Source organism: Saccopteryx bilineata, chromosome 1 (genome assembly GCF_036850765.1).
Source record: "Saccopteryx bilineata isolate mSacBil1 chromosome 1, mSacBil1_pri_phased_curated, whole genome shotgun sequence".
In the NCBI taxonomy this organism is placed as follows: domain Eukaryota; kingdom Metazoa; phylum Chordata; class Mammalia; order Chiroptera; family Emballonuridae; genus Saccopteryx; species Saccopteryx bilineata.
Window position 1 is genome coordinate 389,962,212 of NC_089490.1, and position 20,978 is coordinate 389,983,189.

Consider the following 20,978-nt stretch of genomic DNA (forward strand, 5'->3'; position numbering starts at 1 on the left):
ATGCCATATGGCTGCCCACCCTGTGCATATGCAGGCCTGTTATATTCCATGTCCTCAAAACTGTCCAAGACAGTGACCTCCCCCAGGACCAAGCCTTGCCTTGGTCCTCCAACTCTGAACAGCCCCATCATGATGGACAGAAGACAGGGCAACACTCCGAGGGTCTGTCATAGTATATAGGCCTTCTTACCATATCAGAGCAGGCTTCTGGTTCCGTCCCACAGTAGTGGCCAGGGATGGTCGTGGTGAGCCTAAAAACCTGATCAGGTTGTCATGATGTGCCATATATGATCCCTGGTTAGAAATGTGCAATACAGACCCTGCTTAGAAATGCTCACATTTCTTTAAATCTTTGTGTAAACAGTTCCTGGAGAGTTGCTTTTGTTCATTCTAAAAATTGCCTTGAAATCGTTACTATGTCTGATTTAATACTTTGCCTAGAACATGTATACTGGTCAGATAGAAGTAGTCACTTGATGTTGGGCTCAGTCGTAATAAAATATAAAACTAAAGAGTCTGGTGTTCTGCCCCGATTTGAACACACTAACCATGCTCTGGGGAGTAATGAGTTGGCAAAGGGTAGTGGTAGTAATGGACCAAGTCCTTTACCCCACAGGTGTCAGTGGAAGACATTGCTTCTCATTCCTTTAGTAAAGTCATTTCCCTTTCAGTAAACTTATGATCATTTTCCTCCACTTAATATAAAACAACAGTGTGGCCAAAGAAGGTAAAATTGCAGAACACAGCCTGCTGTTTATTCTGGGGCCTTGCTTGACAGGAACATGGCCCTAGGATGTTAGAATCTTCCTGTGATCTGTGGTACCGAGTGCTACACGGGGAGTGAAGCTGTCTGATGTCTTGCCTCCTTCCTCTCCCTGCCTCCATTCTCCTTCACTCCCTTCCCTGTTCTTGCCCAGTAGCCCTCAGGAGTATTTACTCAGCTGTGGACTGGTACCAAAGCCTCAGCACCCTGGGGACTGGAAGGGGTGGGATGGTCGTGCCCAAACTCTCAGTGTTCTTCCCAGCATCTCTTGGCAGAGCAGCCTGGCTGAGGGTCAGTGTCATTTAGAATGAGCCTTCACAACCCCTGCATAAAAGAACAGAAAAACAATTGCAGCTGAAAATTGGAGAGTCCACTCCTGGACTGCGGTGTTCTCTGGCCTCTGTGGTCATTCCTATGGGGATCATGCAGCCAACCAACCAGAAGTTGTTCAGCCCTTGGGATTCCCGTCACTTGGTAGCATTTCATTGCCTCTAGTTCTTGTCCCAGCAGTAGCTCACCCAGGCATCAACATGTAGACCAGGGGTCTTTTGATGGCTGCATCTGGCTCGCAGACAAATCTTTAATAAAAATAATAATAACGTTAAAAATATAAAACATTCTCATGTATCACAATCCATTCATTTCCTACCACTCATGTTCATGGTTGCGGGTGGCTGGAGCCAATCACAGCTGTCCTCCGAAACAACACTAAATTTTTATTGGATAATGAGTAACGTACATGGTTGTTGTATGGCTCTCACAGAATTACATTTTAAAATATGTGGCGTTCATGGCTCTCTCAGCCAAAAAGGTTCCCTACCCCTGATGTAGACACTCATCCAAATGAGTTCGTGTTAAACCCCTTTACCGTACCCATACTTTTGGAGCTAAAAACCCTTGATTCAGGCTTTGCGGGAGAGTTTTCTGGCCCTCCTCCATGATCTCCTTTTATGACACCACTCTGACCCTGAAAAAGGCACCATTTCCCAGGAAGAGCGGAGGCTTCTGAGTCTACAACCACACAGCACCGCAGTTCCTCTGAGCAGACGCTGTGGACTCACATGGTGGTCTGCGAGGAGCTGGTAGAGATGACTAAGCTGCCCCACGGAGCTTCAGAGGCAGGAATTTCCACAGCAAGAAGGCAAACCAGCTGTAGAAAAGACAAGAGAACATCTTCATGCTTTCTTTCCAAGAAAAGAAGGGAGAACAAGTTAGCCCTTGAATATATTGGACATCAGTAATTGCTGACTAGATTAATTTTCTTAGCCAAAATAACCTCATCTATCATTCTCTAGGATTAAAGATAACCAATAAAAAATATTTTGAGTTGGAGTTGCTTATCTTAAAAATTACAATATTCCTGTTGTAACAGTGGTAGACTGAGCCACCTGGAAGTAAACCCTAGGCTCCCTCTGATTTTCAAGGTAAAATTGGTGGTTTATTCCTATGAAAATATTCAAGCTGATTGAATCGAGCACTTGACAAGAAGGTGCTAGGAGTCAGGTAGCCCAGGAGAGTAGTATACCTGCCATGATTCATTGTGTTTCCTGGGAGTTATGGTACCTGCCAAACAGGGCTTTTCCATTTTCAGCACTTTAGAGCTTCTGGCATCTCCTCCCGCCCCCCTAAATTGATGGACATGCCTCCTGTGCTTGGATTACCCGTCTCTGTGTGCCACTGTGATCAGAACTGTGTCCTCTGAATCTTCATCTGGGTCACTGTGCAAAGCTGTCATTCCTTTCTTCCTTCAACAGATACTGACTACTACCTGCCAGGCATTGTGCTCAGGGCTTCAGTTAAGTCTAAAGATTTCTCAATTTCAGGACTTCAAATTTTAATCTGTTAATAATTAGAAAATAATACTACCGTTTATTGAGTACTTTGCTAGTTTTCCAGAAGTGTGTCTTACATATAAATGACCTCATTTGATTTTTACAACAATCCTATTAGGTTGGTACTGTGGTTATCACATTTTTTTTTTTATCTTCTAAAAGCTTTATTATTCTTTCACATTTTTTTAATTATTTTATTTTATTTTATTTTTTTAAATTATTTTTATTTTATTTATTCATTTCATAGAAGAGAGAGAGAGAAAGAGAGAGAAGGTGGGGAGGAGCAGGAAGCATCAACTCCCATATGTGCCTTGACCAGGCAAGCCCAGGGTTTCAAACCAGCGACCTCAGCGTTCCAGGTCAAGGTTTTATCCACTGTGCCACCACAGTTCAGGCTAATTTTATTTTTTTAATGGGGCGACATCAATAAATCAGGTTACATATATTCAAAGATCAACAAGTCCAGGTTATCTTGTCTTTCAATTATGTTGCATACCCATCACCCAAAGTCAGATTGTCCTCTGTCACCTTCTATCTAGTTTTCTTTGTGCCCCTCCCCCTCCCCCTTTCCCTCTCCCTTTTACCCCTCCCCCCCGTAACCACCACACTCTTATCAATGTCTCTTAGTTTCACTTTTATGTCCCACCTACGTATGGAATAATGCAGTTCCTGTTTTTTTTCTGATTTACTTATTTCACTTCGTATAATGTTATCTAGATCCCACCATTTTGCTGTAAATGATCCGATGTCATCATTTCTTATGGCTGAGTAGTATTCCATAGTGTATATGTGCCACATCTTCTTTATCCAGTCGTCTATTGACGGGCTTTTTGGTTGTTTCCATGTCCTGGCCACTGTGAACAATGCTGCAATGAACATGGGGCTGCATGTGTCTTTACGTATCAATGTTTCTGAGTTTTGGGGGTATATACCCAGTAGAGGGATTGCTGGGTCATAAGGTAGTTCTATTTTCAGTTTTTTGAGGAACCACCATACTTTCTTCCATAATGGTTGTACTACTTTACATTCCCACCAACAGTGTATGAGGGTTCCTTTTTCTCCACAGCCTCTCCAACATTTGCTATTACCTGTCTTGTTAATAACAGCTAATCGAACAGGTGTGAGGTGGTATCTCATTGCAGTTTTGATTTGCATTTCTCTAATAACTAAAGAAGATGAGCATCTTTTCATATATCTGTTGGCCATTTGTACTTCCTCCTGGGAGAAGTGTCTGTTCATGTCCTCTTCCCATTTTTTTATGGGATTGTTTGTTTGTTTGTTGTTGAGTTTTATGAGTTCTTTGTATATTTTGGATATTAGGCCCTTATCTGAGCTGTTGTTTGAAAATATCATTTCCCATTTAGTTGGCTTTCTGTTTATTTTGTTATCAGTTTCTCTTGCTGAGCAAAAACTTCTTAGTCTGATGTAGTCCCATTCATTAATTTTTGCCTTCACTTCTCTTGCCATTGGAGTCAAATTCAGGTCCATGAATTTAAAACCCAGGTCCATGAGTTGAGTACCTATGTCTTCTTCTATGTACTTTATTGTTTCAGGTCTTATGTTTAGATCTTTGATCCATTTTGAGTTAATTTTAGTACAGGGGGACAAACTGTAGTCCAGTTTCATTCTTTTGCATGTGGCTTTCCAGTTTTCCCAGCACCATTTATTGAAGAGGCTTTCTTTTCTCCATTGTATGTTCTTGGCCTCTTTATCAAAAATTATTTGACTATATATATGTGGTTTTATTTCTGGACTTTCTATTCTGTTCCATTGGTCTGAGTGTCTATTTTTCTGCCAATACCATGCTGTTTTGATTGTCGTGGCCCTATAATATAGTTTGAAGTCAGGTATTGTAATGCCCCCAGCTTCATTCTTTTTCTTTAAGATTGCTTTGGCTATTCGGGGTTTTTTATAGTTCCATATAAATCTGATGATTTTTTGCTCTATTTCTTTAAAAAATGTCATTGGAATTTTGATGGGAATTGCATTAAATTTGTATATTGCTTTGGGTAATATAGCCATCTTGATTATATTTATTCTTCCTAACCAAGAACAAGGAATATTCTTCCATCTCATTATATCTTTCTCAATTTCTCTTAACAATGGTTTATAGTTTTCATTATATAAGTCCTTTACATTCTTTGTTATGTTTATTCCTAAGTATTTTATTTTTTTTTGTTGCAATTGTGAAGGGGATTATTCTTTTGAGTTCCTTCTCAGTTGTTTCATTGTTGGCATATAGAAAGGCTATTGACTTCTGTATGTTAATTTTGTATCCTGCGACCTTACTGTATTGGCTTATTGTTTCTAGTAGTCTTTTTGTGGATTCTTTGGGGTTTTCGATGTATAGGGTTATCACATTTTTTTAAGATGACGAAAGCAAGGTTCAGAGAACACGTATAATTTGTCCAAGTCATACTGGTGGTAGGTAGTGGACCTAGATCTTCTGATGGCTGAGTCTGGGTTCTGCACTCATACAGACTGCTCTGCCCTGTTAATGTGGCCGCCCGGCGGGTATCTATGTCTCATTCAGGTGTCAGGCCTGTCAGGGGCCTGGCGTGAACAATTCCATCGTTAGAAGACAAGGCCTTCACTAACCAGCTGTATCCCAGCTGCTGGAGTAGAGCTCGCAGGACCTTTGGAGCTAGACAGTCTTAGGTCTGAATCTCAGTCCTCCCTCCTCTCATGAGCTATTTCCTTGAGAAAGTAATTAACTTTATTTATTTTTGAAAGCAATTAACTTTAGTTAAAGAAACCCTACATTCTTTATTTCTAAAATAATAATAGCAAATACTATCAGAGCACTTATGATGGGCCATTGTTCTAAGTACTTTACATTAACTCATGGCAATTCTGTGATGTTAGTACTGTCATTATCCGCATTTTACAGATGGGGAAACTGAGGCATCAATATTTGAAATCAGTGGCCAAGCTCAGATTTGGACCTGAACAGTCTAACTCTGAAGTCCATGCTATTAGCCACACTGTGCTACACTGAACCGCCTCTAGACATGATAGGATCAAGGGTGTCAAACCCTCTGGTCTGGAGCCAGGCACAGACGTGATGGGACAATTACAAGGTTTAGAATAAGAAAGTTTAACAGCTCTGACCACCCACAAAAAGAGAAGCACCAATTTGTGGAGAGTGTTCTGATTTTGATCTTATACCAAAGACTTCTTACGTCTTTGCCTTTGAACTTTCAGGACTTGCTGGCTGAAGCTTTCCTAATTGTGGGGATTCCTTTAGAGAAGGCATCTGCGGGTACACACCACCTACCTTCCCTGCACCTGCTGGGTGTGGAGTGGCTGGGATGAGAACCTGAGAAACGGTGGAGGGGCCCCCAGCACAGGTGTACTAGTCCCCACCCTCTGGCCCAGCACAAGCCTGGTGCCGAAGCTGCAGTCTTTCCTGTTGACAGTAATTAGAACCTTTCAGACTCAATTTCTTACAGGAAAAAAAAATCCCAATTCACTTGAATTGTCTCCTTGATCCAATTCACCTGGAGCTATTTAGTTTCTGCTGTTTGTTTGGAGGGTAAAGCAAGCTCTTAAGCCTTCACACATTACTGGTTGATAAGATCAAGGTCCTGAAAATGTTAGTTGGGTAAACTTTGGAGCCAGATGCCTGAGTTTGAATTCCAGTTCTGCCTCTTAAGCATGCACCATCTGAGTTGGTGTCAGTGCAGTGGGGATAACAATGGTGAAGATTAGATGAGCTAACACGTGTAAAACCCTTGGGAGAACAGTGCTGGCCCACAGCAAGTGCTTGATGAACTGTTAGCTGTTAGTGTTGTCATTATTAAGCCCATCCAGCCCTCATCATCCTTCTTTCCCTCCCAGTCCAGAATCTTGCTTCGGAAAGTCAGTTCCCCTGACTGTCCCTCAGGCTCTAGAGCAGGGATAGTCAACCTTTTTATACCTACTGCCCACTTTTGTATCTCTGTTAGCGGTAAAATTTTCTAACCGCCCACCGGTTCCACAGTAATGGTGATTTATAAAGTAGGGAAGGAGCCTGGCCTGTGGTGGTGCAGTGGATAAACCTTCAGCCTGGAGTGCCAAGGTTGCCGGTTCGAAACCCTGGGCTGCCCTGGCCAAGGCACATACAACAAGCGAGCAATGAACAACTAACATGAAGCACCTATGAGTTGATACTTCCCAATCCATGCTCCCCTTTCTCTCCTGTCTCTGTAAAATCAATAAAGTATTTTAAAGTAGGGAAGGAACTTTACTTTATAAAATTTATAAAGCAGAGTTACAGCAAGTTAAAGCATATAATAATAATTACTTACCAAGTACTTTATGTTGGATTTTCGCTAAGTTTGGCAGAATAAATCTTTATAAAACAATTTACTATAGTTAAATCTATCTTTTTATTTATACTTTGGTTGCTCCGCTACTGCCCACTATGAAAGCTGGAATGCCCACTAGTGGGCAGTAGGGACCAGGTTGCCTACCACTGCTCTGGACCCCTCTCTCCTCGCTCACCAGATTGTTTCATCTCGCTCAGCCTCCATGTCTTTATCTGTGAAATGGGACTGAGAATAATGGAGTCTATTTCGTGAGGTTGTTGTGAAGGTTAAGTGAGCTAATTCAAGGCCCGAGCAAAGAACTCAGTGACTATTCAGTCTCATTACAGTTAGTCCTGCGCACAAAGGGCTGCCTGAGAGGGCCTTTGAGACCTTGGAGAGTTCTAATAGCCGAGAGGCCCTAAGTAGACAGAAGCATTTAGGATTAACTGATGCCTGAGTGTGAGCCTCGGGAACTAGGGAGACTGCTGGCTTGCTCATTTCTGTAACTCAGGGCCTGGAACCCAGGAGGCACACGGTAATATCAACTGAATGAATGATGCAGAAGAGTATTCAAAACAGGTTTGGCTCAAGCAACCTGACAGGATTTTCAAGGCAAAATATCCTAGGTATTTAAGGCAAGAAACTCTTGCCTCCTCCCCTCTCCTGTCTTTGCCCCCAGGATTTAAAAACAAAATCAAAGTAACTCTCATTGTTTGCGGTTACTATGTTCTAGACATTCTGCTAAGTACTTTCTAGACATCATCTCTTTCATCTTGACTTTAGCCTGGAAAGGTAGCTGCTATCATTTTCATTTTATATACGAGAAGCTGAGATTTAAAGAGGTTGAGCAATTTTCCTAAGGTTGCATACCTGGTAAATTGCAAAGCCAAGATTTGAACCCTAGCCTGTGGGATAGGAAGAAGACAGCTCCCATTTGCTCATCAATGTTTAAATTTGAAACAAATACCACTTACTGTGTCCCACTTACCACTCTCTCAGATATCCACTGTAAAACCTAGGGGTGTCCCAAGTGACAGCTGCCCCTCTGTGGACATCATCCAGCCTGGGTGTTACCGACTCACTGCCTTAATCGGACTAGCGCTGCTGCCTCCCACGATAAAGGTGGTAAAAGCTGTTTCTTTGCTTGACTTTCATTAATCTCTTTATCTGACTATCTTCTTCACTTGACATTTGGGAAAGTCAAGTTCCAGAAGTGCTGGACAGGACCTACTCTCTATTCTGATGTATTTAGTATTTCCAACAGACTGTTGCTGCATTAGAGAAGTACAAGGTTATTTTTGTAAGTAATTTTTCTGTCTTTGGGAAGCAAGTATTGCAGAATATGAATTAGAGTACCCCCGAGAACCTAAAGGAATCCTCGGCTGGGGGCTCAGTTGATTAGAGTGTCACCCCAATACACAAAGGTTGTGGGTTCGATCTTCAGTCACAGCACATGCAGGGACAGATCAATGTTTCTGTCTCGCTCTCTCTTGCCCTGCCTGTCTCTCTAAAATCAATCATCAATAAATTAAAAATAACTTCTTTAATTGAAAAAGAACCTAAAGGGAGCCAAGGGTCTGGAAACCAGGAGGCTGAGACTGACCTCCAGCATCATCTTCCTTGATTACATTTGGGGGTTGCACAACTCTCTCTCTCTCTCTCTCTCTCTCCTTTTCATTTTTCTTCACCCTGTTTATCTTCTCAAGGATTCTAGAACATTGTAGGGAGTTATGGAGATAAATGTGAATTCCTGTGAGACACTTTGACTTCCGCCTCCAAGAAACATATCAGGTATATCCACCAATGTTTAAAAGATAGAACTTTCCTTGCTTTCCTTTATTTACTTGCTACCAGAAACCACTTCTCTCTACACAGGGGCGGGCCAAAGTAGATTTACAGTTGTGAATACACAAAACAGAAAGTTTATTCTTGTATTATATATTTTCCATACAAACAACTGTAAACCTACTTTTGCCCACCCCTGCATAGAGGGAATTCTGGAGGAAGATTAAAGTGGGAACACGTTAGAGTCAGTGGCTTTTCTCCCTTCCCTTTGCCTTTCCTGTTCTTTACTCCAAATTTGTGAGATCATGAGTGGCTACTACTCCTTCCCTTAAAGCAGGGGCCCCAAAACTTTTCACACAGGGGGCCAGTTCACTGTCCCTCAGACCGTTGGAGGGCCGCCACATACAGTGCTCCTCTCACTGACCACCAATGAAAGAGGTGCCCCTTCCGGAAGTGCAGGGGGAGGGGAGGGGGGGCCGGATAAATGGCCTCAGGGGGCCGCATGCAGCCCCGCAGGCCATAGTTTAGGTATGCCTGCCTTAAAGAATAAAACCCCCTATCTGGCTGTGCCCAAGGTCAGGCAAGTGAGGAGAGGAAAGTGCACACCCTATTGTGGCCAAGACAAAGGCCACAAAAGCCATCTTGATCCTTTGACCTACATTGACGCTGATTCCGTTACTTGGTGTCCCTGACTTTGGCAGTGTGGTTAGTTTAACTCTCTGCCCCCACCTTGAATTGAGCTTTGATGAAAAAGTAGTAGGAACCCAGGCTTGTCCCTGGGGACTTGGGGTTTTTGTCTTGGAGAAGCATCAACCGAACTAGCAGGGGCAGGAGATCTGAATTTCTGTGGCTTGGGCTAACTTGGGTCCAAAGAAACCAAGTGCCTGTGATCATCTTCATTCCCCAACTGTGGCCATGCCCTTTGGATTCCCTTCTCTCGCTCATTTCCCAGTTAGGATGGCTTCCAGGTTGCTTGCCCTGCTTTACCGTTAGCGTGTCCTGCCATATTTGCAATGCTTTCACCTACAGGATGCCTGTGGATTGCTGCCGCCTGGCTGATCTAAAACCCTTTGGATTAGTACGTTGCAGTACCAGAACACCTTTTAAGCATCAGTGCATTTCTTCTCCCTTGGAATCATATAAACTTCCCTGAGATTTACCTCTCTGGGTCTCCTGCTGGGCCACAGAGCCTCATCCTGGCTCACCTCTCCCAGAGCACTGCTTCTGTGCATCAGGAATCGTTTGCCTTGCTTGTATTCCCTAGACCGCTAACTTGGCTTACTGTAATCCGATGACCAGATTTGTGTGCAGACATGGAAAAGAAGCCAGTCTGCGTAATACTGGATGACAGAGTAATCGGGCCTGTGGGTTGTTATACTGTATTCTTCTCCATACATTGCAAGACTCAGTTTGCCTCAGTGCTGCTTCCAGACAGCCTGTGGATGGTCTTTGGGCATGTTGTGGTGAGTGTTACCATGCCAGAGAATTTCGGCAGGTTTAACCAGCTTTTAAATGACTCACTCTTGTAGATTTTTATACACAAGGAAAACCAAACTAAGAAGGCTAATAAAGGCACCCCTCTCGTTCCCTCTTCTCTCTGCCATTTGTCAAACCAGTGAAGTTCCTTTGGTCAAAATGTTGTGCTAAGTGCCTCCCACGAAGGAGTTGTATAAATATTGATCTTAGACTCTCACCCCCGGAGGCTAGTGGCTAGCACACCCTTAACTCTTACCTTTAAAAGAGCCGCTCTACTGAGGCTGTCTGAAACCCATGAAATGACCAGAAGAGAGCAGCAAGTTCACATGGAGAGACCTGATGTGTTTCTCTCCATTTCCACTTCAGATTTGCTGACCATGAAGGAATATCACTGTTTGCTGCAGTTACTGTGCCCGGACTTCCCGCTGGAGCTCACTCAGAAGGCAGCCAGGTACGTCTCTGGGCTCTTGAAGCCAACTCGGCCCCTGTGGGACAGGGCTTCTTAGAGAAGCCTGAACTGTATACAAACAAACCATTAGAGAAGAATAAAACCGTTAGGAAAGAAACTGGCATCTGGAGAGAGGTCTATTTGGGATTTGCCCAAAAGCATAATATTCATTTTCTGCATTTCCAAACGGAAGTCAAATGATCCTTTGTGGTTTCTGTGGGGAGCCCTAGGGTCTGCAGATAGAGTTGAGGGGTGGCATGATGAAGGCATGCGCGCGCGCGCGCACACACACACACACACACACACACACACACGAAAGCCCCTTGAGGATATTCTGAGAAAAAAGAGGCAAAAGTTGGCAGCAGCTTGTGAGGAAGAGGAGAAGAGCGTTAAGGTTGGAAACTGGAAAGGCATGAAGGTGATAAAGTTCAAATGAGGGAAGGATAAATTGTATTATTGTGCTAAAAAGAGGTCTTTTTTTTATAAAGACAGAGAAAGAGTCAGAGAGAGGGACAGATAGAGACAGGAACGGAGAGAGATGAGAAGCATCAATTCTTCGTTGCAGTTCCTTAGTTGTTCATTGATTGCTTTCTCATATGTGCGTTGACTGAGGGGCTGCAGCAGAGCGAGTGACCCCTTGCTCAAGCCAGTGACCTTGGGCTCAGGCTGGTGAGCCTTGCTCAAACCAGATGAACCCACACTCAAGCTGGCAACCTCGGGGTCTCAAACCTGGATCCTCCGCATCCCAGTCTGACGCTCTATCCGCTATGCTGCCGCCTGGTGAGGCTAAAAAGAGATTTTCAAGATTATTTCAGAACCAGGAAAACTTGGCAGAAATACGTTGAAACTCCTAATTTCTGTGTTTGGTTCAGCTGTCATTAACATTTTTTAACCAAATGGCGTTGTTGGACTATGCATTCAGTTCACTTTTAACACAAAACCTGAGCTAAGGCAAATGGAAGTGTAGCAGAAAATACCATTAGTGGAAAAGTGTCATAACAGAAGTTTTAGGAAACTACTCCGTACAGACACCTCATTGACTGTGCCTCGCTGTATGGCGTTCTGCAGACACTGTGTTTTATACAAGTCAAGGGTCTGGCAACCAGGGTCGAGCAAGGCTACTGGCACCACTTTTCCAACAGCATTTGCTCATTTTGTGTCCCTGTGTCCAACTTTGGTAATTCTCAAAATATTTCAAACTTTTTTGTTATTATACACGGCTCACAATAACTAGGGGGAGATTTCAAAATGAATATGAAGCGATAAAAGAAGCATTTGATATGTCACTTGCTACTCAATCACAATAATTGAGTTTGCATCTCATTTGCATAATCGAACAACTTTCTTTTACTTGTCTTTTGCTTTTCTGATGTTTTTGTTTAATAAAAGAAATCAAATGCTTCTTTATTTATCGCTTCATATTCATTTTGAAATATCCCTTCATTTTTGTGAGCAGTATATTTGTTATGGTGATCTGTGATCGGTGATCTTGGTATCACTATTGGAATTGTTCTGGGGTGCCACACAGTATGCCAGTATAAGATGGCTTAACCAGTAAATGTGTGTGTTCTGACTGCTCCACCAGCTGGCTGGTCCCCCCCCCTCCTTGGGCCTCCCTACTCCCTGAGGCACAACAGTATTGAAATTAGGCCAACTAATAGCCCTGCAGTGGCTTCTAAGTATTCAAGTAAAAGGAAGAGTTGAACATCTCTCACCTTAAATCAAAAAACTAGAATAGAAATGATTAAGCTTAGTGAAAAAGACGTGTTAAAAGCCAAGACAGGCCAAAAGCTAGGCCTCTTGCATCAGTTAGCCAAGTTGTGAATGCGAAGGAAAAGTTCTTTAGAGAAATTAAAAGCCTGAGCTGTGGTGGCGCAGTGGATAAAGCATCAACCTGGAGTGCTGAGGTTGCCGGTTCGAAGCCCTGGGCTTGCCTGGGCAAGGCACAGACGACAAGCAACTACTATGAGTTGATGCTTCCTACTCCTCCCATTTTCTCTCTCTCTTTTCTCTCTCTAAAATCAATAAATAAAATCTTAAAAAAAAAAAAAAAGAAATTAAAAGTGCAACTCCAGTGAATACATGAATGATAAGAAAGCAAAACAGCCTTCCTGCTGATGTGGAGAAAGTTCCAGTGGTCTGGCTAGAATGTCAAGCCAGTCACAACATTCCATTAAGTCAAAGCCTCATCCAGAGCACGGCCCTGACTCTCTTCAGTTCTGTGAAAGCCGTGAGGCGAGGGAGCTGCAGAAGGAAAGTCTGCAGAGGTTGGTTCCTGAGACTTAAAGAAAGAAGCAAGTTATCCAGAAGCTTTAGCTAATAAAGGTGACTGCATCAAACAGATTTTCAGTGTGGACAAAGCAGCCTTATACTGGCAGAAGATGCCGTCTCAGCGATGGTGTATCATATCAGTGTAGGTTCCTCAGCTGTGACAAATGTGCCCCTCTGGGGGGGTGTTGATAATGGGGGACGCCATGCAAGTGTACAGGGGTTAGATCAGAAATCTCTATACCTCCCCTCAATTTTGTTGTGAACTTAAAATTGCTCTAAAAAAGTAAAGTCTTATTAATAATTTTTTTAAATGCCCAGCTTCCCTAAATTATAATTAATGCATTTACCTTTATTGTTTCATTTAAATTCATTGACCTTACCTGTCTCACTTAATCCTTTAGAAACAATTACTTCCCATTTTTCAGAAAAGTACACTGATGTATCTCAATGTTTTCCTAAAAGAGGAAGCTGAAGCTTCAGGAGGTGAAGTACATCGCCTACTCTGCCCAATAGCGTGTAAGTGGCAGAGGCGTGACTCAAAGTCAGGTCCCCTTGAATCCAGAGGCTTTGCTCTCAGCCTCCTCACGTTCCTGCCTCCCTACGTCATGACATCATTTCTGCTTGGTAGTTTGACCCTCAGAAACCAGCTGCATGGGCTGCACTACATCAAGAATCCCCTCACTCCCAAAACAAGCCAACCAGCCTGGCTGACCAGGAGGACGGCAGACACTGCTGCTGCAGGACAGCCGCCTCGTGGGGCAGGCGGTTTGCAGTCACAGCTCATACTAACTTTGCTGCCCATGTGCAAAACTTGGTTATTGATCACACAACCCAAATTTTATATATATTTTCCTCCTTCATTGTTCAGTGGATTCTTACCTTTTCCAGTGGCAACTGGTCACTGGTAAAAGCTGCAGTCCAGGTTGAGATATATATATATATGTTTGGGGTTTTTTTGTGTTTTCTTTTGAGAGGGGGGGGGAGGGAGAGCTATGAGAAGCATCAACTCATAGTTGTGTCTGATTTTTACTTGGTCATTGATTGCTTCTCATATGTGCTATGACCATGGTGGGGGCTCCAGCCAAGCCAGTGACCCCTTGCTCAAGCTAGCAACCTTGGGCTCAAGCCAGCGACCATGGGGTCATGCCTATGACCCCACACTCAAGCTAGCGACCTAGTATGCAAGCTAGTGAGCCTGCATTCAAGCCAATGACCTCAGGGTTTCAAACCTGGGACCGCAGTGTCACCACCTGTCAGGCAGGTTTATAATTTAACCTATTCTGCTATCCAAAGGAGATTTAGATTTTTTTTTCCCCTTAGCTGACAAAGGTGTGGGAGATTATCTCTTGTAATTTGAAAACAGCCAAGTGGAGTTAGCTTCAAATTTCCAATGATAGTTTCTCCTTTGGAGTCAGATCATTTTAAAGAAGATTAAGCCCCAAAATTTGGGAAGGGAAAACTTAGCATTTTTAAAGACTGGACTTAATAATAAAAATCAGTTACACTTCTACATGGCTAAATAATAAAAATCAGCTGTCGTCTCTAACTAGAGAATTCCTAGAGTTCTTAGAGAAAAGGAGCCACAGGGGTGAGCATGCTCCATGCAGGCAGACAGGGTCATACCAGTCCTGTTGCCGCTGGGTCGTAGACACACTCTCTACACTCCGTCAGTGTCTCCCGAGCAAACGGGTGTATGGAGTACTTACTCCCTGTCTGGCAGTATACGACGTTCTAGTAGTCCATGCTTCTAAGGAACTCTAAGGACAAAAATCAGAAACTATATCCTATATTCATTTGTTCATTCATTTATCTATCTATGAAATATTTTTTATGGTATCCAGCATTTTGGGATACCATATAATTCACCCATTTAAAGTATTAAACTCAGTGGCTTTTCATATATGCACATCCATCACCACAATCAATTTTAGGACATTTGAATTCGGCCAAAAAGAAACCCTGCACCCTTTAGCCATTACTCCCCAGCCCTAGGCAGCCACTGACCTACTTTCTGTCTCTATAAAGTTGCCTCTTCTGCACATTTAAGATAAATGGAATCCTATAATACGGGGTCCTTTGTGACGGTTTCTGTCACTTAGATCTTTTCAGTACTTCATGAACTATTTCTTGAGTGGCTGCTTTGTGCCAGGAGCGGTTCTGCACACTGGGAACACAGTGGTGAGTAAGTTATAGTTCCTGTCGCTCAAGGACCTCAACATTCAGCTTAGAAGAGGGCCACTCACTTGGGTGCCAGTTTCTGCCCGCCGCTACTTTGTGACATATAACCTTGGTTGCCATCGCTCCAGAGCAGCCCCTGCCTGCCTCCATCGTTCCTGAAAGGCAGGTGGCGAGTTTCAGGAGGCAAGCCTTGTGTATATGATTTGCAGCCACGGATTGCACTTGCCCCACCCACCTCCCAGATCCTTCCAGACAACCTGATACATGTAAACCCTGCGAGATTACAGTAGAAGTAATAGGATCCTCTAAATCCACGGAGTCTTACCATTAATGATAGCAAGGGCTTCTGGAGTGATATTTCCTAGCTGTGGCCAGAAACGAACCCCCTCCTCACCAAGAGGCCTAGTGTTTGGTAGAAACCTCAGACCTTTCCGTAGGAGGAGGAGGAAGCACTGTACCCAGTCCCTGCCCGGTGAGGGAACTGTGGGAATGCGAGGATAAACAGCAGCAGGGCTTGGGTAATGCTCAGGATACTGGCTGTAAAAGTACAGGTGAATTCAGAGCTAGGAGAAGGTTGTTCTCTCCCTGCGTGTGAGCGCCAGGCGCTGTCAGCCCCGCTCCCCAGTGCCGCTCCAGCTGGTGTGTGTGGAAAAGTGTATAATTCCCAGAAAGTACACTGATGGTGTAAGTGTCCTCATTTTGTCCAGGATCCCGGCATCTCCACACACAGCCCAGTCTTCCAACCAGCATGGCAAATGGGGGTGGTTAGGCCTTCAAGGCAGTTACTCCTGGCAGCAGAGGCACTGCCCTGCCCCTGCTCCCTGCTGGGCTCCCTGGGCACGGGCCGCAGTCTGCGTTGATGTGAGTGTTAAAGAGTGGCATCCACAGGCAGCCGCACGCCAGAGCCGTCCGGGGCGTGGCGTCTCTGCGTGTGCCTGACTTCTGTGCTGCGAGCACCGTGGCCAGGCCCCAGGGTGGCAGGTGAAGCTGGAGACGCAGGGAAGGAGAGCGAGCAGACTCTGTGGCAGCACCCAGCCGAGAGCCTCCAGGTGATGCTGGAGACGCAGGGAAGGAGAGCGAGCAGACTCTGTGACAGCACCCAGCCGAGAGCCTCCAGGTGAAGCTGGAGACGCAGGGAAGGAGAGCGAGCAGACTCTGTGACAGCACCCAGCCGAGAGCCTCCAGGTGAAGCTGGAGACGCAGGGAAGGAGAGCGAGCAGACTCTGTGACAGCACCCAGCCGAGAGCCTCCAGGTGAAGCTGGAGACGCAGGGAAGGAGAGCGAGCAGACTCTGTGACAGCACCCAGCCGGAGAGCCTCCAGGTGAAGCTGGAGACGCAGGGAAGGAGAGCGAGCAGACTCTGTGACAGCACCCAGCCGGAGAGCCACCAGGTGATGCTGGAGACGCAGGGAAGGAGAGCGAGCAGACTCTGTGGCAGCACCCAGCCGGAGAGCCTCCAGGTGAAGCTGGAGACGCAGGGAAGGAGAGCGAGCAGACTCTGTGGCAGCACCCAGCCGAGAGCCTCCAGGTGATGCTGGAGACGCAGGGAAGGAGAGCGAGCAGACTCTGTGGCAGCACCCAGCCGAGAGCCTCCAGGTGAAGCTGGAGACGCAGGGAAGGAGAGCCAGCAGACTCTGACGGCACCCAGCCGAGAGCCTCCCTCCCCCGTCCTGCAGCCGTGGCATCTTTCAGTCTTCCCGTTCCCAGTGGTCACCATGGACAGGGGGCTTTCCTGATGGTTCAGGACATGCAGTTAGAGCCAGACTTCTTTTTTATTGTTGTTCTTGTTATCTTTTTTATTGAGGTATAATTGGCATGTAACATTCATAATATTAGTTCCAGGTGCCCAATACCATGACTTGATATTAGTAATATTGCAAAATGATCACTGCAGTAAGTCTAGTTAAGATCTGTCACCAGCCCTGGCCGGTTGGCTCAGCGGTAGAGCGTCGGCCTAGCGTGCGGAGGACCCGGGTTCGATTCCCGGCCAGGGCACACAGGAGAAGCGCCCATTTGCTTCTCCACCCCTCCGCCGCGCTTTCCTCTCTGTCTCTCTCGTCCCCTCCCGCAGCCAAGGCTCCATAGGAGCAAAGATGGCCCGGGCGCTGGGGATGGCTCTGTGGCCTCTGCCCCAGGCACTAGAGTGGCTCTGGTCGCAACATGGCGACGCCCAGGATGGGCAGAGCATCGCCCCCTGGTGGGCAGAGCGTCGCCCCTGGTGGGCGTGCCGGGTGGATCCCGGTCGGGCGCATGCGGGAGTCTGTCTGACTGTCTCTCCCTGTTTCCAGCTTCAGAAAAATGAAAAGAAAAAAAAAACAAAACAAAACAACAACAACAAAAAAGATCTGTCACCAGCCCTGGCCGGTTGGCTTAGCGGTAGAGCGTTGGCCTGGCGTGCGGGGGACCCAGGTTCGATTCCCAGCCAGAACACACAGGAGAAACGCCCATCTGCTTCTCCACCCCTCCCCCTCTCCTTCCTCTCTGTCTCTCTCTTCCCCTCCCACAGCCAAGGCTCCATTGGAGCAAAGATGGCCCGGGCGCTGGGGATGGCTCCTTGGCCTCTGCCCCAGGCGCTAGAGTGGCTCTGGTTGCGGAGTGACGCCCCGGAGGGGCAGAGCATTGCCCCCTGGTGGGCAGAGCATCGCCCCTGGTGGGCGCGCCGGGTGGATCCCGGTCGGGCGCATGCGGGAGTCTGTCTGACTGTCTCTCCCCGTTTCCAGCTTCAGAAAAATACAAAAAAAAAAAAAAAGATCTGTCACAATATATAGGTACAAAATTATTGTTTTCTTGTGGTGAGAACTTTCAAGACCTTCCCTCTTAGCAGGTTTTCAAATATGCAGAACAGTATTATTAACTATAGACACCATTCTGTACCTTATATCCCCATGATTTATTTTATAACTGGAAGTTTGTACCTTTTGACCCCCTTCACCCATTTCATCTCCACCCCCCACCCTGCCTCTGGCACCCACGAATCTGTTGTTCTCTGTATAAGCTTGCTTTTGCTTTTGTTTTTTTTTTAATTCTACATCTAAGTGAGATCATACAGCATTTGTCTTTCTCTGACTGACTTAGCATAGTACTCTCAAGGTCCATCCATGTTGGTAAGATTTGATTATTTTTTATGAATGAATAATATTTCATTGTGGGTATATTATATATGTGTATATATGTATACATTTGTGTATATATGTATAGTCACATCTTCTTTATCCAGTCAACCATCAGTGGACACTTAGGTTGTTTCTATTTCTTGGCTATTATAAAGAATGCAACAGGGGCCTGACCTGTGGTGGCGCAGTGGATAAAGCGTCAACCTGGAAATGCTGAGGTCGCCGGTTCAAAACCCTGGGCTTGCCTGGTCAAGGCACATATGGGAGTTGATGCTTCCAGCTCCTCCCCCCTTCTCTCTACCTCTCTCTCTCCTCTCTAAAAATGAATAAATAAAAAATAAAAAAATAAAAAAATAAAAATAAAAAAAGAATGCAACAGGGAACATGGGGAGACATATATCTTTTCGAGTTTGTGTTTTTGTTTTCTTCAGCTAACTACCCAGAAGTGGAATTGCTGGATCACATGGTAGATATACTGTATTTCTCCATGTATAAGATGCACCTTTTTTCGAAGAAATTTGGGGTCTAAAAACTGGATGCGTCTTACACAGTGGTTATAGAAGTGTGGCATTTCAAATGCCATAGATAGAACTGAGGACGAGGCAATATATGAAGACAGTGATTCATTATCAGACACAGATAAGAATAGGCTAATGGATGAGAGTTTTGACAGTGATGAGGAGTTGTATGAATAGAACTTAAATTCAATAACTTTATGTAATACATTTTTTTTCAAATTTCGGACCTCAAAATTAAGGTGCATCTTATACATGGGAGCATCTTATACATGGGGAAATACAGTTCTAATTTTTTTTGTATGTGTGATAGGAACAGAGAGGAACAGGGAGAGGGACAGATAGGGACAGACAGACAGGAAGGGAGAGAGATGAGAAGAATCAGTTCTTTGTGTGGCACCTTAGTTGTTCATTGATTGTTTTCTCATATATGCCTTTACTGGGGGCTACAGCAGACCAATTAACCCCTTGCTCAAGCCAGTGACCTTGGGCTCAAGCTGGTGAGCTTTGCTCAAACAAGATGAGCCCGCACTCAAGCTGGCAACCTTGAAGTTTTGAACCTGGATCCTCCACGTCCCAGTCCAACGCTCTATCCACTGTGCCACTGCCTGCTTGGTCAGGCCAGTTGTAATTTTTTGAGGAACTGCTATCCTGTTTTCCCTAGTGGCTGCAAGCCTGACCATACGGCCATATGGCGCTGGCGGGCGAGCCCCCCGAACAGCAGTCATCAGTGGCGTTGTTGCTGCCCACACTCCGGGTCAAGCTCCTGAGGCCCCACAAGGCAGGGGGCGTTTGGAGCACTGTGGAGGTGTAGGCTGGGGCCAGGGCAGAGCAGGGACCTGAACATCCCACGCTGCTTTGAGGGCCTGGGTCTTTGTGGCAGCTTGTGTAGCACGAGGGGCCTCCAGCCTAGTTCAGAAGAGGGACAACCTAAGGAAGTGTCCCAGGAAGCCTTGACAACAGCCTCCCCTCCCGCCTGGAAGAGGTAGCCAGAGTGTCGCTCGTGCTCACCCAGACATTGAAACACAGACTGAGAGGTTTACTGTGAGCCCAGACAGACTTGGGGACACACTTCAGCTGCACTCATGAAGGACACTCGTCGTGTGACCTCCAAAGAGCAGTGCTGTCCTAGAAGGTGGCTCTTCTCTCTGGCCCTGGCTGGGAGCTGACTTCCCAACAGCAGGAAACAGGATAGCTTCCGCCCGAGCCTCCCGGTTTGCTGGCAGCTCTGACTTCCTCTGAGCTATATTTTTCTTTGCTATTTTGAGTTCTTCCAGCACCATAAACCAGCTAGAATGCACTTATTTGAGTGCTCATTATGTACTAGGTACAGTACATCATGATATTGACTCCTGTAGAACAGAACGATGATTATCTCCTCCTTACAGATGAGGAAACTGAAGCTCAGAGAGAAGGTAAGTTGGCCGGTGGGTGCTGGATCTGGGACCTGACCCCAGGGCTGCAAACACAGACCCCCAGGAAGACAGGTGCAGCTCGAGGCACTAGACAGCAGACACGGACCCTTAGGGACGCATAGGAGATCGGCAGGTCAGTAGGTTCGGACTGGGAGCTGTCGCGTCGTGGGCACCCGTTCCCTCCCTGCTGCCAGGCAGCCCAGCCGGTGGGAGTCAGCTCAGGAGGGCTCACAGGCGCCCCTCGGGATTAACACGGACATGCCAAGTTTCTTTCTCCACTCCCGTTGCCTGCTCTGGACTCCACCCTTCACATGGTGCTGCTCAGAGCCAGCCTGGACTGGAGTGCCTTTACATCCCCCAGCCCCGAGTCCCTCGCTCTGGCCCAAAGGCCGGGCCTGCAGGGTCCCCCGCGACCCAGTGCATTTGTACAGACTCCTGTTGGCAGCAGCTCCTCGTTGGCCCCACTTCAAAGCAGGGGCGGCCGGCTCCTCCAGGTGTCAGAAGCAGCTGGCACATTAGCTGACGGCCTCTGGCAGGAAGGGATGTTGAGCCAACTGCCATCAACTGGAAAACAGCACATGTGGATGACCTCCTCTCCAAGACATTCCTTTTTGAGGCCTCTGGGGGTGGTGACAAGTTGGAGTTCAGGGTGAAGGAGCTGTCTGTGGGATGTGGGGCTGTCCCTGTCATCAAAGGCGGAGACGGGCCTGTAAAGCCTTCTTCCTGCCTTTCCCCACAGTTCTGCCGTGATTCCATGCCAGATGCCCAGAACCTTCACGGGTCAGAACGTAGTTTGCAGCTGGACAGGCCAGCATAGGACATTTCTAAATCCCTTTCCTGCAAGGCTTTCAGGCTCTTCTGCCGCCACAGCCCTCCGAACAGCAAACTTCTTC

At 46.0% G+C, this 20,978-nt stretch overlaps 1 protein-coding gene across 5 annotated transcripts in view; it reads left to right on the top strand.

Annotated features, from left to right (window-relative positions):
- Nucleotides 1-20,978, top strand: part of CSTPP1 (centriolar satellite-associated tubulin polyglutamylase complex regulator 1) — a 182,693-nt gene that overhangs the window by 148,821 nt on the left and 12,894 nt on the right. For all 5 annotated transcript variants that reach the window (XM_066251447.1, XM_066251444.1, XM_066251446.1 and 2 more), the window contains one exon: nt 10,512-10,596. In XM_066251447.1, coding sequence (XP_066107544.1) covers nt 10,512-10,596 — 85 coding nt within the window. The remainder of the gene's footprint in view (nt 1-10,511; nt 10,597-20,978) is intronic.